We start from the raw sequence: 16,164 nt of genomic DNA on the forward strand, positions 1-16,164 counted from the left end.
CCACCATGCCCGGCTGACTTTTTTTTTTTTTGTGGTATAGATAGGGTCTCGCTATGTTGTCCGGGTTGGTCTCGAGCTCTTGGCCTCAAATGATCCTTCTGTCTCAGCCTCATGGCAACCTCCACCTCCTGGACTCAAGCAGTCCTCCCACCTCCTGAGTAGCTGGGACCACAGGAGCACGCCACCACGCCCAGCTAACTTTTCGTGTTTTTGTAGAGACAGGGTTTCACTGTGTTGCCCAGGCTGGTCTCAAACTCTGGAGCTCAAGTGGTCTGCCCGCCTCGGCCTCCCAAAGTGCTAGGATTACAGGCCTGAGCCACTACGTCCAGCCTCTAACAGATTTTAAGGAAGCTTTTGCTCTATCTGATATCTGTATGATCATGGGAGGGGGGGTGGAGTGTTCTGCCCACCCCAAAGTGACTTAAATTCAAATATTTATTTGTTTGTTCAATAAATACTTATTGAATACCTAGTACTAGGCACTGTCCTAGGTGCATCTAGAATGAAGCAATAAACAAAACCATGTCATTCCCCTCGAAGAACTTATTTTCTGGTTAGGGGAGAGGAATAATAACCAATAAACAAAAATAAATAACAGTAATTGAGTGCTTATATATGCCAATTACATTTATTAACTCACTCTTCAGAACACTGAGGAAGTAGGTCCTGTCATTATCCCCATTTCATAGACAAGGAAACTGAGATACAGAGAAGTTGAGTTAACTTGCTCAGTGTACCATAGCTAGTAAGTGGTGCTGTTGCGTTCCCATCCAGGTCATTGGACTCCAGATTTCATGCCCTTGATCACTGTGGTATTTTGTTTCTCTTTTAAAAAACTGCCCAATCTGTTTATTTCTAAAGAAAGAAAGAAATGTCAGTGATAGTGTGGTGAACAGTGCAGCAAGGTACACAGGGAGAGGGTTCTTGGATGTCTGTTTGTGTGTGCTATTCTAGTGTGACCGAGTGAGTATCTCTCATGAGGTGAATTGAAGGAAGCAACACTGTGACCACTTGAAGGAAGCAACCCTGTGACCACGTTGGTGTCTAGAGTGAGAGTATTCTAAGCAGAGGGATCTACAAAAGCAAAGGCCCTGAGATAGATAGAGATTTGGCAGTGGCGAAAGAGAAGCCAGGAGAATGACATGCGCAGAGCATGGGAAGGGGCAGGGGACGTGAGGCAGCTAGGAAGCAGTGTCCTGTGCGTCCCGCAGGACTTGGCACGGTTTTTTGGTTTTGCTGGGGATTTTTGAGCGGGAAAAAGACATGACAAAAAGGATCATTCTGGGCCGGGTGTGATGGCTCACGCCTGTAATCCCAGCACTTCAGGAGGCCAAGGCGGGCGGATCATGGGGTCAGGAGTTCAAGACTAGCCTGGCCAACATAATGAAATCCCGTCTCTACTAAAAATATGAAAAATTAGCTGGGTATGGTGGCGGTTGCCTGTAATCCCAGCTACACGGGAGGCTGAGACAGGAGAATCGCTTTAACCCGGGAGGTAGAGGTTGCAGTGAATGGAGATCGTGCCACTGCACTCCAGCCTGGGGAACAGTGCAAGACTCTGTCTCAAAAAAATTAAAATAAAATAAAATAAAATAAAGTAATCACTTTGAATGTAGTGTAGAGAATCTTCCAGGGCAGGGCCAGCAGACCACAGCCCATGGCAGGATCTGGCCCACTGCCTGTTTCTGTACAGCTAGCAAACTAAGAATACTTTGTATGTTTTTAAATGGTTGAAAAAACATCAGTATTTTATTTCACATGAAAATTATATGAAATTCAAATTTCCGTGTCTGCTTCAGTTCCAGTTCTATTGAAACAGAGCCACACTGTTGTGTTTATTATCTGAGGCCGCTTTTGAGCTGCTGCAGCCAAGCTAAGTAGTTGTAACAGGGAGCATATGGCCTGTAGAGGCTGAAAGATCTTTACTGTCTGGCCCTTTACAGAAAGGAGTTGTTGATCCCTGGTTTGGAATAGAAGTAGGGAGACCAGTGAGGAGACTGTTGCAAGAACTGATGGTGGCTTGGACGAGGGCGGGAAGAAGTGGTCATATATGGGATATGTTTGAAAGGAAGAGCTGGTAGACTGTATTCATATAGGAAGAGTCAGAAATGATGACCATGTTTTTGCACTGAGTAACTGGAAGAATGCTATTCTTCTTTACTGAGATCAGGAAGACTGAGAACAGCAGGTTGGGGAGGAGGGGTGAAGAGAATGCAGGTTGTGTTTTGCACGTGTTGACTGTAGGATGCCAGGTGGAGATGTTGAATAGGCAGTCGTATGTTTGAGTTTGTAACTTCAAGGACAGGCTGAAGCTGGAGCTAGACTTTGAGTGTTTGCAGCATATAGGGGGTTCTAAAAGCTGTGGGACTGGATGCAATTTTCTAGGGAGTGTGTGCAATAGAGAAGTCCAGACGTGGAGCCCTGGGACACCCAGTGTTAAGGGGAAGCGGGTATAAGGGAAGCAAAGGAGAATGAGAAACAATCAGAGAAGGAAGACAGGAGATGGGGGTGTCCTGGAAGTGCATCATGTTTCTCTTTGCTTTGCTTTGCTTTTTTGAGACATAATGTCCCTCTGATCTCAGCTCGCTGCCACCTCCACTTCCCGGGTTCAAGTGATTCTCTTGCCTCAGCCTCCCTAGCTGAGATTACAGGTGTGTGCCACCATGCCTGGCTAATTTTTTTATTTTTACTAGAGACAGGGTTTTGCCGGGTTGGCCAGGCTGGTCTCAATCCTGTGACCTCAAGTGGTCCACATGCCTTGGCCTCCCAAAATGCTGGGATTACAGGTGTGAGCCACTGCGCCTGGCCAAGGAAGTTCATGTTTCAAAGCAGAGTGATCATCTGTGTCAGCTGCCGCGAAAGGTGGAGCAAGATACAGACTGGGGTTTCACCGTGGGCTTGGCAGCGGGGAGATCGTTGGTGACTTTGATAAGAGCTGTATGAGTGAAATGATGAGAATAAAAGCCCAGTTCCAGCTGGTTCAAGCAAAAACGACTGGATAGGGAGCTGAGCTGGTGCTCTGAAGGAATTCCGCTTTCTGCAGCCTAAGTGTAGGGCAGGAGAGGGCGGGAAGTTGGATTTAACCTGGGATTAGGATTTTGCCAGGTGAGTACAGTGGAGGGAGGAGGCATAAGGGAGTTGAGCATTGCGCAGAAGAGTTGATGTGAGGATTGAGGATAGACCGTGTGGTCTAAGCCAGGCAAGGAGCCAGGAGGCATGAAGGAGCTGAGAGTCAGTAAGAGGTCATGGGGTCAGTGGATTCAAGGAGTAGAGTCAAGGAGTTGCTGGAGTAGGCATAGTCGAAGAATACAGTGCTTGAAATCGGTATCATGGAGCGGTCAGTTTTGGTTACATCAGGTCAAGGGCTCTACTGTACGGTAGCAGTGTCAGTGAGTCACGTGTAATTTTTAATGTTCTAGTAACCGTATTTTTAATAAGTAAAAATAAAGGAAACTAATTTTAGTAATATATTGTAATATATTTTATTTAACTCAATATGTCTACATTACATGAACATATAGTGTAAAATTGTATAAATAAGTATAAAAATTGAGATGTTACTTTTTTTGGTATGAAGTCTTTGAAATTGGTATATGTCTTGGAGTAGACACATTTCAGGTGCTCAGTGGCTGCCATACTGGACAGCTAGTGAGATGGCCACGGAGTGTAGTCCAGGATTATCACAGAGGAAGTGGTTAACGGAACAAGGAGGCCATGGTTCATGAAGGATTGGCCGTGTAGATCTAAAACCACTTCTGATTCCTTCTGAGGGGAGCAGGGCTGAAGAGGAAGGAGGGGACACTATGGCAGTTGGTAGAGGTCATGTGCTTCAATGGCTGAACCTAGCAGGCTTTTACCATGCAGAGAATGTAGCTTATTCTCCACACACACACACATACACACACACAATTTTGTTTGGCTTTGATCCACACAATGTGTTTTTAAAGATTAATAAAAGTTGGTAATATCAGGAATTTTTTAGCCTTGTAGGCCAGGAGAAAGTAAAATATTTTGAAAGAGTAAACAGGAGCGTCCTCAGCAGCATACATGCTGTTACTACTTTTCATCTTAATCATGTGAGCCTCTCATGAAAGCCTCCAAGGAAGAGGTTAATGGTTGCCCCGATTCTGTACCTTTATCAGGTTTAAGCTTACTTCAGGTTCCCTTTAGTTTGTTGCCTGCAGTATCATGATTAACTGAAGAATTCTCAAAAATTACCCTCAAAAATGCTACAAACCCCACTGTTAGGAAGCGAGCCCATTTTGAGGCAAGTATTTATGAACCCTGTGTTCTTGGATTCCTTGTATGTTGAAGGAATCATTACTTACTCATTTTGTGCTAAAATCCTGGGAATGTACAGTCTTAAGTAGTCTAGAGCATGTCAGTGTCCCCACCTTTGGAAATCTCCTGGGAGCGTGCAGAGACTCTGGTTTATCATTAACTGTGTTGCTTTCCTATCTTTTACACAAAGTATTCTCCTTCCCGCACCATTGTATTCACATGACAGAAAGCTCAGTTAATGCCATTTAGTAATAATGAAAGCTTACTCATTACATACATTTTCTTAAACTCTCTTTATTCTAATTAAAATGTTTCCATCTGATGAGGAAGTGTATGGATACCAAGAACTGGAAATTAAGCAAGAAATTAAAAGAACATTAACGGCTTTCTTGTAATTTGTTTTGAGGTTTTTCTTCCCACTAAATGGTGTTTTGCTTACAGAGTCACCCCTCACACAGAAATCTTTATGATGAATGGACTGGAATATATCCCAGCAAAAGAAGAGCTATTTTATGATACCACTTGTAAATTATAACACATGTTATGGAAGTATTTGCTTTTTTAAAAATATTAGCTTTTTAAAGGCATTGTTAGTATAATTTAATTTGGCGCACACACAATTCTAGTTTCTTTGAAAGTGAAGGTCAGTGTGTATGTGTAGGGAATTAGGAAAGTGAGAGTTTTGACATTTAAAAAATTATTTTCTATTTATACCTGAGTCATTAGAATGCTCAGACCATCCAAAGTATAACATTTAAACTTGTAATTCATGCATTCCCTCAGAAATTTGCTGCTGAAACTTACACTTTAACCAGCATAGCCAGCATAGCCTTAACCAGGGCAGGTATTTGGTCTGCAGTAGGCAAGCCTTTGTTCCTGTCCCTCGTCTTCAGGCTGCGGAGTCCGCATGCATGCCATTGCTCTGGTGGTTCTTTTTCTGGTCATTTGGACTTGTCTCTACTAATAAAATACTCATTAACTTGAAACTGCTACCTCTGAATGTAGATGCAGGTGAAAGCAGAGAAATACCAAACCCACCCCTTCCTGATGAAGTGCAACATGCCCCACCCAGCTGCAGCTCACCTGCCTCCTCCCCTCCCCTCTCCTGATGTGTGGACACTTTTTCTGTCCATTCCTACTTGCTTTTCCCTTCTCTGCACCAGCCCTTCCTCTGGAGGGCAGCCCGCATGCCACTCCTCCCATGCCCTTTTTCTTGGGAACTGTGTTCAGCACAGCCTGTCCTTTGGTTCACTCTTACCCTGGGCCCTGCTTCCCATGTCCTGTGAGGGCCCTTGCCATAGCATATTGTGATTTATTTCTGTTGGCGTCTTTACTCCACTCAAGTGGGAGCTCCTTGGGCAAAGGTGCTGGGCCTCCCTCGTTTTTGTTTTCCTTGAGCCCACCATCTGCACGTGGTTATGGGTGGATGAATGGGGGAAGTGACAGTGGGGTAAACGTACCTTTAAGCCCAAAATGTAAACTTAATAAGTGTTTTGGAGGAAGAGAAGAATAAATACTGTTTTTGTTTATACAGGTCTTAAAATTTTGGTAGCAGAAAGCAAATGTGCAAAGAGCAATGGAAAACAAGTCAGAAGCTGCTGTCTGATTCCAGAGGAACTCGTATTTTATGTAAAAAAAATGTAATTGACATTTGATTGCCTTGAAATCTTCCATTTGTTGTGCTGATATCTTAAGTAACTAATTATTTAGTTGAATAACTGCTAGGGAAATAGGCCATAAATGTCACTAGTGCTTTCCCTTTAAGAAGCCCACAGCTCTTTTCACAGCATATTATTTTTAGTACCTGTTCTAGGTTTGTGAAAGTCACTGGCCTGTGCGCAATGGACACAGGCCTGAATGTGATGTTTTACTCACATTGGTCCGCTGGAATTAAACAGTCGTGCTGTTTGGTTGGAAATCAGTCCCAAATTTCGGAAGCAAATGAGGCAGAACCCTCCATACATGTTCCCAGCTCATCCCACGAAGACTCATGAGCACAGTGTGGAGTGTTTTATCTAAAGCCACTCCATTTTTGACCTTTCCCCCAGAATAGGGAGGGAAATGAAAGAACAGATCTGTGGCTTGCCTTCAGCTTCACTGCATTTTTGGTCATTTTAAGGGCCCCTGTAGAAGTCATCTTTCACTTGTTAGGATGTTACATTAATTAGGAGATGCTAGTCGTTTTGTTCATGGAAACTGGAGTATCCCTTTGAAGTATTATATTCTTCTAATCTATGAAACTGGCCCAGGAAGTAACAATGGGAAGTGCTGGAAATGTAATTGGAGAAGTCCACTTTCTTAGTCCTGTGCTTCAGCAGAGAGTCTGTAGCAGGGAACCTCTGGAATCATTGTGTTCTGTTGTATCAATATGTACTTAGACATGTTAATCTGAATTAGCGAGTTGATTGTACATAATGACTCCCCTAGGATGCTATGTTAGAAAAAAACCCCAAAACTTAAGTAGTTTGCTGAATATGCATAGTAAGTAAAAAAAAATCCTTCCAAAATTAGTGTTAATTGAATCTGAGCCTTGATCTTCTTTGAACCTTTAATTTTTTATTTGATCTTTTAAAAAAGTTTCGTGGCCTTTTAAAGATAAAACCTACAACCCAATAAAAGTTATGCTGTAATGATTGCAAAAAGACCATTGTATGAGACCCAGTTTTGGATTGTCATAGGCGAAGAAGTCAGACATATATGGTTGTATATACACGTGTATAGTATGTGGGTGCGGGTAGATACATACCTGTTCATCTGTATACATTTGTGTGTGTTTAATATATACTTTAGTTTGCCTTTACCTAGATGTCTCCTTCTCTCTCTGCCTCTGGAAATGGGGCAAATTTTCTTCAGTTAAAAACAGAAATAGAAGCAACGGTTTTGACCCATTTTACACCTATTTATTTCAGGCTCTCACCACACACTTGTTCATGGGCGCAGCAAAGAAGAGGGATCCACAGAGCTGGAGCCGTGAGGGCTGACACATTGGAATGAAAGCTGGCAGAATTCGTAGGGAGAGCTTTCCCATCCTGCCAGCCCCATGTCTGGCTTTAAGACAGTTCTATTAGTGAATTAACTGTTCTCAAAACCCCAAATTAATTTGAACCGAATGTTACTAAAAATGAAATAGAATAAAGTGACCTACTCTTGTCTCATCCGGAGTTACTATGAAGGAGCTCCGCAGCCTGACTGAGCTTTGGAGAGCAGGGCTCTGTGCACACGCCTCCCGGTCCAGAGGCCTCCGTGACCATCCGTGATGCCACTCTGTCCCCTCAGCAAGCTGCCTTTTTCTTACTAGCACCTGCCCCAGCGGTGGTATGTTTTCCTGTCAGTTACCATCTTCTCATGAGAATGGAAGCTCCATGAGAGCAGGGCCTTTGTCTTGTCTCCGTGTATCTCCAGTGCATAGGACAGTGCGGACACAGTGCAGAGTCTAAATAAATGCTGTTGAACGAATGCGTGGGTCACTTGCGTCGCGTCCTTTCTGAATGTTTTTCCTTTAACTTGCCATTTACATAGACCTTTTCCAATGATAAAGCAGTGAAAGTTTAGAAAGAAGCATAAAGCTTTTGTTGTGATTGAAGTAACTGGAAGCCTAGTTCAGGGTGCTGTGAGAAGCTGGAGCATATCAGGACTTTGGAATTATGAATTACAGACTTACTATATGTGATGATATCGGTGCCTCCTGAAGAAGTAGAAGACAGAGATGCATAGAAACATGACTCATGTCTCTGGAATACTGTAATATCGACATCTAATGAGAGTCTAGAAAGAAACATGGAGAAATAAAAGAGAGGCAGGAAACAGGCAAATACTTAGTGGTTCTCTTATTTAAGATAAATTTTGACATCACGTAAACAAGATAAATCAAAACATTTTCTAGATCAAGTGGGCATTAAAAAAGATACAGAGGAAAGTTGGAGACAATTACTTAGAGAATATTAACAGAAGTACTTTTGTTCCAGATACCTTCACAGATGCCATGGTTCCCTGTCTTTATTCTTTGTGTAAAGACCAGAATACCAATATTGTTCTTGAAAACCTTTGAGAAAGTTTTTCTTTTTTTCTTTTCTTTTCTTTTTCTCTCTTTTTTTTTTTTTTTAAGCAAAGAACAGAAACAAAAACCAAGGAGACAGTATCCTGTGATGTAGGCTGTTATCTCAAGGTGAGTTTATTTGTAGCACTAACTTGTGACGAATTGTTTAAAGAACTGAAACTTCTTTTCAGGTATAATTTGTCAGATTTTGTTCATTTCAGTGTAAACTTCAGTAATTTATTACACACTGAGGAAAATCAACTAAAATCAGGAAAACCAAGGTCCAATTGAACTTGAATTTTGTTTTACATAGAGAAGTAACCAGTATTTCTGATCAAACAATTAAAGCTGTTTCAGTTCCTTTTAAATAAAAGCAAAGGCTAAATTTTTTACATACCACAAAGCAAAGTGAAACAAAAACCCTTTGGTCATGGTGCATTTTTTATTCAACTGATTGCTGAATTATTTTGATTATATAATCTTACACGCTTACGAAAGTATAAGAAGTATGAATTCTGGGGTGAAGAAATAATTGTAGAAAGTGGTTAATGAGGCAGAACTCACAAATCTGTATTTATAGTTTCATGGGCAAATAAATCACAAGCAGAGGATACAGATGTAAAGAAAAATTACTGGCCAGGCGCAGTGGCTCATGCCTGTAATCCCAGCACTTTGGGAGGCCAAGGTGGGTGGATCAAGAGGTCAGGAGATCGAGACCATCCTGTCTAACATGGTGAAACCCCGTCTCTACTAAAAGACACAAAAAATTAGCTGGGCTTGGTGGCGGTCACCTGTAGTCCCAGCTACTCGGGAGGCTGAGGTGGGGTAGTGGTGTGAACCTAGGAGGCGGAGCTTGCGGTGAGCCGAGATTGCGCCACTGCACTCCAGCCTGGGCGACAGAGTGAGACTAGGTCTCAAAAAAAAAAAAAAATTTATTACATTCAAGAAATGCAAGGTTGAACTAACTTTTTATTAAAATGGAATTGTATCACCGCTCAGAGGGATGTGGGGAGTAAAGTAAGTGGGATGTGCTTAGAACAGCAAGCTAGGCCGCAGTGCACACTCGTCAGTGTCTGCTGCTTGTCTTACGAGGATTCTAGTACAGAAGATTAAATCATGTTTTAATCATGCTTAATAAACGGTACTGTAATTTTATTATGGTTAATGTCCACTTCTAATTCAATGAAGAGTGGCTTTTTAAAGCAAAGGAGAAATCAACATGTTTTTCTTGGCACTCTTATATTGTGTGTGTGTAAAAAACGCTGGGATGGGTTATCCATTTGACAGCCCCTGTGACCAGAGATGCAGGAGCAAATGCATCACTCTTTTATTTATTTTATGTGTTATTTTCATAAATCTGAAGGTTTGATCAACTTACTGTGTTTAGTATATTCTTCTGCTGCATGTGTGTACTTTTAAGTTTTGTAGAATTAAATTGAAAATTTTGACCAGTAGATGCTTATAACACTGTCAAAATTACATACTTAGCACTTCATTGATTTGAAGGCTAGTTTTCATTCAACATTCCTGCAGTTTGTGTGTGACCTGATTTTAAAGAGCAGTTCCATGAGTTAGTGCCCTCTGGTGGCACACAGAGGACGTCAGGCAGAGAGGGACTCTGACCCAGGAGCCTTCCGGAGGCTCTGCTGAAGAGGAGCCAGTTTATGACTGGCCCTGTAATTTCGTATTTTTTCATGTGTTCAGTGCTTGTCAGTTTCCTACTCCATTAAGCCATGGCCCTGGCATTGACTCAGTAACAGCTTTATAGTGAGTCTTCAGCAGCTTAGGTTGTGAGGGAATTTCCAGGTGGCCTTGCTGTAAGAAGGGATTACCAATGTTGAGATTTCCCATGAGGAACCAGGACATCCATGTTTGGATGCATCTCTCAACTCCCTTTTGAAGAGCAGACCATGTCACTTCCTGAGTTAAGGAAGGAAGGCTCCTTGATGGCCTTTGAGTGACTCGCTGGCACAACTTTGGGTGAGCCTGTCCAGTGGGTTAGGGCAGCCCACCTTGCCCACTTAGGCCTTTGGACAGTTTTTTTTTTTTTTTTTGAGGTGAAGTCTCACTCTATTGCCCAGGCTGGAGGGAGTGCAGTGGTATGATTCCAGCTTACTGCAGCCTTGACCTCCTGAGCTCAAGTGCTTCTCCTGCCTTAGCCTCCTGAGTAGCTCGGACCTGGGGGCCACCATGCCTGGCTGATTTCCTCATTTTTCTGTGGAGTCGAGGTCTTGCTATTTTGCCCAGTCTGGTCTTGGAACTCCTGGCCTTAAGCAGTTTTCTTGCTCTCCTCCCAAAATGCTAAGATTATAGGTGATGAGCCACCCCGCCCAGCCTGCTTGGCCAGATTCTTTACTCTGTAGGCAGACCAAAAACTGAATCCTGTCATCACTCTGAAAAGTTGTGGGACCTCAAGAAAGTCACTCTTTCATGAGTTTCTTTAGCTGTGAAATAGTCATAGTTTGTCTTTTGAACCTGTGTCAAGAGAGAGTTGTGAGGATGACGTGAGATGATGTGTCTGAGAGTCCTGACAGATTGACCTATGTAGACTGCTACTAAAGACTTTTCCCTTTCCTTGCTCAAAGGCAGGCTTCCCCACCTTTATTAAAAGGTCATTAAAAAATAACTTTATTTGCCAATAATTCCGTATTTATAACGAAGTTGCTAGGATAGTTTGGAGAACCCATAGATCCCTTACCTAGTTTCTTCAATTCCCACTTTTATACTGTTAAGTTTTCCTGATGAGTTTTCATATATATAATCTCTGTGAACTTGGATCAAATTTGGCTTAAATGCCTATTTATCACTTTGCTAAGACAGAAACGTTTGTGCTGAGTCCCTGAATTCCATTGTAGATATGTTGGCATTTGCTTCCAAATGGCTCTGGAAGCCTTGCTGGTTTTACCTTCTGGTTTTACCTTGCTCTGTGTCTGTGGTCATTTGACATTAGAATAGCCTTCTGTGATTTTCCAGGATCTTAACACCTGAGTATTTTCCCTGCTTGTACAGCTAATGAGCTGTGCAGCCTAAGGAAACATGGAGTATTCAGTTTTCATCAGTATTTCAACTAGGTTTTTTTACCATCTCATAGCTACTTCTCAAGCAATTACAATTTAAGTCAAGGTAGAAGCACATGCATCTTCAAAAAACAACAAAAGGTTTTTTATCTTCAGAAATAAGAAAAGAAGCTTATTGGACTTACCCAATAGAAAGTCAACCAGCCAATTTTAATACATAGATAATCTATGATTAGCATTAGTATATGAAAAAAATAGTAGCAGCTCAGATTTTATGTACTACTGCAGTTTAAGAAAGTAATGCCACAGACAATGTCTCATTTGGTTTCTTAGCAACCCTGAAAGACCAGCAAGGAGAGCTTTGTCCCTCCCTTTTTATGAACCCGAATGTTGTAAGGGAGGCCAAGGAGTGGCCTGGCTGAGACTGCACAGCCAGAGTTAGAGCCCAGGTCTATGCGAGTCATTGTACAGAGACATCCTGAGCACCGGCCCACGCACTTCTGCCATCAGGAGTCTTTGAAACTGCTGTGGTCCCCCTTTTAAAATGGCTAAACTCTACCTCAGCAACCTTATTTATGCATTCATATGCATAGTAATTCTTTAATGTCTAGTAGACAATTTTCACATTTTGTTTCAGCCCAAATCTTTACTGAATTTTGTGAAATCAGCATTGTTGGGCTTGAATTAACCAAACCTCGCCGTACTGTGCCTTCAGAAATCCCAGGTTGGGCGGGTTGTGAGTTCATCTCATCCTCTTCCTGATGTTGACACTACCAGGCACCATCAGCAGACTCTGGGATAACTGCGGTCCCCTCTGAGAGGCTACATCTTGTTTGCGATCTGTGGGTTACATATTGTGCTAGAGATAAACCTTGACAGTAGAGACATGTGTGACATATTTTTTACAAGAGCCACTGAGATATTTGAATGAGAAGATGATGTAGTTTGAAAAAGTGATAAATGGGCCAGGTTCTTGAGAAACTAGCAGAACGTCTTATTGAAACCTTGGGATCCAATCTGAAAACAGAAATGAGTCTCCCAAGCAAATTTTTTTTACTTTATTTTGCGAATGTGGTGTGGGTAGATGCTTTTATATAAGTTCTGTACCCGTTTCTGTGGTATAAAAATCAAATTTTGTCCTCTTGTGCCTCGGTTCATTGGTTTCATTTTCTACTAGGTCTCCATTTCTAACAGCATCTCAGGTAACTTTTCTGAAAAATATGGGTTCAGAGGAGCCCATGTGCTGGTGGCTGTAGTGGCAGCTAGTTCCAGACTATGAGATCTCAGTGACCACTTTGGTGGGTGTTTTGTTCTAAATCAGTATCAGAGGTGAATCTATACTACAAAATAAAATGTGTGAGTAGATATGTTTTCATGTTTTGAAGTCCTAACAGCCTCATTAAATGAACTGTTTAAAAAAAAAAAAAAAAAGCTGTGGCAAAATGGCCAGGCGTGGTGGCTCATGCCTGTAATCCCAGCACTTTTGGGAGGCCAAGGCGGGAGGATCACGAGGTCAGGAGTTCAAGAGCAGCCTGGCCAACGTGGTGAAACCCTCGTCTCTACTAAAACTACAAAAAATTAGCCGGGCATGGTGGCGTGCTTGTAATCCCAGCTACTCAGGAGGCTGAGGCAGGAGGTGGAGGTTGCAGTGAGCTGAGATTGTGCCATTGCACTCCAGCCTGGGCGACAGAGTAAGACTCCATCTCGAGGAAAAAAAAAAAAAAAGAAAAAGCTGTTTGTCTGTTCTAGCCTGGCACCTGTGAGTTCTGGAGCAGCACCCAAAGCCAATTCCTGCTGGCTTTCCTAGGAGCCTCTTTGGCGTGGGTGGGCGAGCTGCTCCCTTACAGCAGTTTCAGATGTCACTTGAGAAAAATATTTGTTGTTGTTTGCTTGCCCTCTTCAGTTGTGATGCTTTTAGGAAGTTAGGAAACAGATGAGACAGTCTGGCTGGAATAAGAGGGTGGGTAACCACTCATCTGAGATCATCCCTGTTGATAGGTTTGCAGAATTCTAAATGGAGATTTTAGCTTCACATGCACACTGAGGGAGTTGCGCATTTTCATAGGCTTATGTTCCATCAGGGGTTCTGCGTGATCTTGGGAGAGAGAGACTAGGTGTGGTTCTTGGCTCTGTTGGCTGGTGGGCTTAGCTGTAGATCACTTAAGAGACCCATAATCCTTGCTTTTTGTACTGTTCTGTATTCCGTTCGTCAGGCTGAGAGGGAGGGGGGTTTGTGTTAATTTGTAGCTTACTGACTCTGACTGGAAAATATAGTAAGATTTTGGTTGTATAATTTACATAAATGACTAAAAATATCAAGCCCACTCCTCACACAGATGACCCAGGCATCCAAATGTTTACTCAAAATTAGTATCTTTCAGCTGTGGATGGGCACTTCTTTCCTTTCCCTTTTCCTCTCTCTTTTCTTTACCTACCAGATAGATTCACACTGAAAGATAAAACAGGCTCTGGGATTTAAATGCTGAAAATGAAGATCGATGCTTTCAGGTGCCTTGTGGCAAGCACAATTAAGTGAACGGAGAACTGAGGCAATTGTTTATTTGAAGGTTGGTGTGACATATGAATGAACTTATTTCTTCAGTACCCACCCATCTACCCTGAACTGAAATAGGCATTTGGAGTAGGTTTTGCATTTTAAGTTCAATTTTAAGAACCAGCCATTCACTGTGAAAGCGAAGTTGCTGGGAAGTTTGTTTTAAGGATGATGCCACCGTCTATTTCTGTGAACCCAGTAAAAATAGCATGGAATAAAATTTAATTATGCTATACTGAATATTTCATGTGGAATTAAGGGGCAAAAGCTGCCTTTAAAAAGCATTAGGTTTGGAAAGAATAAAGGCTTTGTAGGTTCTTTGGAAGATACTATAATTAAAAGATTTGCTCAAATGTATTTTTCCCTTTTTGAAGAATTTAAAGAAATCCATCCCTCCTTTCCTAAATTGATTACCTCTCAAGCGTCAGCCCTTCTTGGCAGTAAATACGGTGAAGCTGCCACTGTGCTGATTTGACGGCTTCTTTCTGTTAAATGTAAAATAGTTTTTTAATCTTCTGATTTAGATGTTTAATAGAAAGTAAATGTTTGACTTGCTTTGGTTTCTGCTGAACCTGTATTTAAAGCCACACAAACAGTTTGAATAAAGTGAAAACATCACTGGACTAGCTATTTTAAACATTTCAGGATATAAGAATGCTAAATGGGGGTTCCTTTTAAAAATAGAAATGGCGGCTTGCATTTACATAATTACTGCTAACTAGCACAACATTTTAAATGGTGACAAACTCAGGGTAGAAAAAGTATCTGTTTAAAAAGCCTGGTAAAAGGAAGCAGAATATGCTCTGTGAGCAGCTGCTTCAGACGGAGGGTCTTTGCAAAGCCAGGAGACCAAGACTTTTCAATAGGGAGGGCGAGGTCAAGGGAGGAGGCAAGACGTAGCTCAGGTGAACTTCTTACAGGCCCTGAGCCAGTGCGTGGGCCTGAACTCACCCACCTTTCATTTTGAAGCATGACTGTAAGTATTAACACTTAAATCTGCCTTGGTGTTTGGACAGGGCGCAGTGTTCTCTGTCCACTGTTAAAAGGTGTCAGGTGAGGGTTGAAGTTCAAAGTTGGTGAAAGAGCATGGAAGAATATTTAGGAACATGAGGGCTAAGGTTGACTTACCCAAACTCATCAGTAGTTCAAGCCAGAATCTCAGGAGTGTCCTTGATTCTGCCCGTTTTTCCCCATCCCAAACATCCATCTCCTTCCAAGGTACATCCATCTTTGCACATCTCTGCTAGTACCACCCTAGTCCAAGCCACCTTCTTTTCTTTGCCTGGAGATCTGTCACATTTTCCTGTGTGGACTTCCTGTCTCCAGTTTGCTCCCCTTGCAGTAGATTCCCCATGCACTAGCCAGAGCAATCTATGAAGAATGTAAATAGGATTCGGTCACTAGCTTAAACCCTACAGTGACTTTCTTTCCATTTGGAGTCCGGTCAGCATGAATAATCTGGCCCCTGCCTCTCCATTTCCTACCAGGTGCCCCTTCCCTCTAAGTACATTGACCCTTCCCATACCGGGAATCCATCAAACATGATTCTTTTTTGCATTCACTGTTTTTTCTACCTAAAATGATTTCCCCTCCTCTGCATCTTTGTGTGCTGGCTCCTTTGTGTCATTCAGGGCTCACCTCAAATGTTATCTCCTCGGAGAGACCCTCCCCTGATAGGCTGACGACGGGTAATAGTCGCCTGTCGCTCTGTCATGTGGCAGTGTGGTGTTTTCATAGCATTTATTACTATCTGAAATGGTCTCTTCTTTTTCTTTTTGTCCTCAGCTCTTCCCCATCCTACTAGCTCTTTTAGGGCAGAGGCCCTGTCTATCTCCTTCTTAGCCGTGTTCTGAGCAGTTAGACGGACCTGCAAGTACCCAGGTATTCATTGATTAAATCAGTGTGGAAGTGGAACCCTGCAGATCACTAATGCTCAAGGAGAGCTCTCACTTGGTGGACCTGGCTGCCTAGAAGCTGCTCCTAAAATTCTTGCCCACATTTTTTTTTGAACCATTTGGGAAAAAACTGCTCTAAACTTTGCCTTTTAGGGTTGAAAGTTGAAATTTGGGGATTGACAGAATGCTTGTACTTAAACAGAATCAGCCTGTGTCCCTAGAAGGACATGAAATTCCCCTAGCTCCCCACAAATGAGATGAAAAGGTAATTTCCCAGCATTCTTGGTCCATAGTAGGAGTTCACCAGTGGTGATCTGCGTCTGTGTCCTTCCTGGGGCAGTGGGATAGCGCTGCTTGCCTTTGCTGAAGACTGAATTTGAA

At 42.4% G+C, this 16,164-nt stretch overlaps 1 protein-coding gene across 8 annotated transcripts in view; it reads left to right on the plus strand.

Annotated features, from left to right (window-relative positions):
* The window catches only part of CAMTA1 (calmodulin binding transcription activator 1), a 969,422-nt gene that overhangs the window by 97,534 nt on the left and 855,724 nt on the right, over nt 1-16,164 (plus strand). For 2 of the 8 annotated variants that reach the window (XR_003116898.1, XM_025367888.1), the window contains one exon: nt 7,191-7,737. The exons of the other annotated variants lie outside the window; for them this stretch is intronic. Coding sequence is in view for 1 of the 2 variants with exons in the window: in XM_025367888.1 (XP_025223673.1) it covers nt 7,191-7,262 (72 nt within the window). In the remaining variant the exon portion in view is untranslated. Of the gene's footprint in view, nt 1-7,190; nt 7,738-16,164 lie in introns of those variants that run through there. 8 annotated transcript variants of the gene reach the window in all.

This window comes from Theropithecus gelada, chromosome 1 (assembly GCF_003255815.1).
Source record: "Theropithecus gelada isolate Dixy chromosome 1, Tgel_1.0, whole genome shotgun sequence".
Classification (NCBI taxonomy): domain Eukaryota; kingdom Metazoa; phylum Chordata; class Mammalia; order Primates; family Cercopithecidae; genus Theropithecus; species Theropithecus gelada.